We start from the raw sequence: 1,406 nt of genomic DNA, 5'->3' as shown, positions 1-1,406 counted from the left end.
GCAACCATAGGATGAATTTGATCAGATAAAATGCTTAAATAGTCTTGACTTTAATTCTGCCATGAAGGGTCGGCAGATTTCCAAGATATAGCCCCCCCAGAACATCACAGATCATCACAGATCCTCCTCCATGTTTAACAGTTGGAAGAAGATAGTCTGGGTCAAATGCTTCTCTTGGCTGTCTGCACACATGTACTTGGCTGGTGGTCGGAAATAAGGCAAAGGATGACTCATCCAAGAAAATAACATTCTTCCACTGCTCTAGAGACCAATTCTGTAGGTTTTTACTCTACTCTAAACGCTTTGCAACTTTTGCTTTTGAAAGTAGTGGTTTTCTGATTACAGCCCTCCTATGAAGTCTGGCTTTGTGCAGCTCCCTGCGAACAGTTTTTGTGGAAACTGGGTTCTCGAGGTTGTCATTAAGCTCTGCAGTAATTTTGAGAGCTGTACTTTTGTGATCCTTTCTAACAATTCGTGTAAGAGTCTGATGGTCCCTATCTGAAAGTTTTGGTTTTCTTACAGAGTTTTGTTTCGATGAGGAGGTTTTTCCCTCTTTCTCAAAGGCTGTCATTACTTTTGAGGCAGTACTTCTTGATACACCAAGCATTTCGGTTGCTTTCATTATGCTAGTGCCTGCCATACAAGCACCAACAATTTAACCTCTTTGAAATTCCGATTGATCTGTCATTTTAATGAATTTTAATTGTCTTTTTCTGATGATATCTGAAAAGAAACAGCAATTTTAGCAAAACATATTAAGCAACACTAATAATAAATCAAAAACATCAAAATAGACGAGTTTTTGATGGTTTTATAGATATTTCAAAATTATGATGGTATGATGCTACGTATTTCCATTATTTTGTCCAACTCCTGTATATATATAAATATATACGGGCTTCTTTCAGTTTCCGTCTACCAAATCCACTCATAAGGCTTTGGTCGACCCAAGGTTATAGTAGAAGACACTTGCTCAAGGTGCCACACAATGGGACTGTACCAGGAACGATGTTGTTGGGAAGCAAGCTTCTTACAACACAGCAACTCCTGTGCCTATTTTTATATTACTAGCTTTTCTTGCTTTTATATTACTTGCTTTTCTTGATTTTTTATTTGATTTGAAAAATCATTGTGAAAATTTTTAATGGAAAATGACATAATGTCTGCTGATCAAAGAAACTTGCTGAAATTTGTGAATTAACTCTATATTTTACACCCTACTCTATAATAGATTCAATTGTTTTCTGTGTAGGTTGTACCAAACTGATGTTCTTATAATTCTACATAGCATGACTAACTACAAGCTGATGGATTTATCATCATCATCATCATCATCATCATCGTTTAACGTCTGCTTTCCATGCTAGCATGGGTTGGATGATTTGACTGAGGACTGGTGAAACCGG

At 36.8% G+C, this 1,406-nt stretch overlaps 1 protein-coding gene across 1 annotated transcript in view; it reads left to right on the top strand.

Annotated features, from left to right (window-relative positions):
- The window catches only part of LOC128247372 (craniofacial development protein 2-like), a 2,906-nt gene extending 1,639 nt beyond the window's left edge, over positions 1-1,267 (top strand). The window contains exon 2 of the mRNA XM_052966751.1: positions 1,253-1,267. Within this exon, the coding sequence (XP_052822711.1) occupies positions 1,253-1,267 (15 nt within the window). The remainder of the gene's footprint in view (positions 1-1,252) is intronic.
- The last annotated feature ends 139 nt before the right edge of the window (positions 1,268-1,406 follow it).

Source organism: Octopus bimaculoides, chromosome 3 (assembly GCF_001194135.2).
Source record: "Octopus bimaculoides isolate UCB-OBI-ISO-001 chromosome 3, ASM119413v2, whole genome shotgun sequence".
Lineage (NCBI taxonomy): Eukaryota > Metazoa > Mollusca > Cephalopoda > Octopoda > Octopodidae > Octopus > Octopus bimaculoides.
Note: the sequence above shows the minus strand (reverse complement) of the source record. Positions and strands in the feature narration are given on the sequence as shown.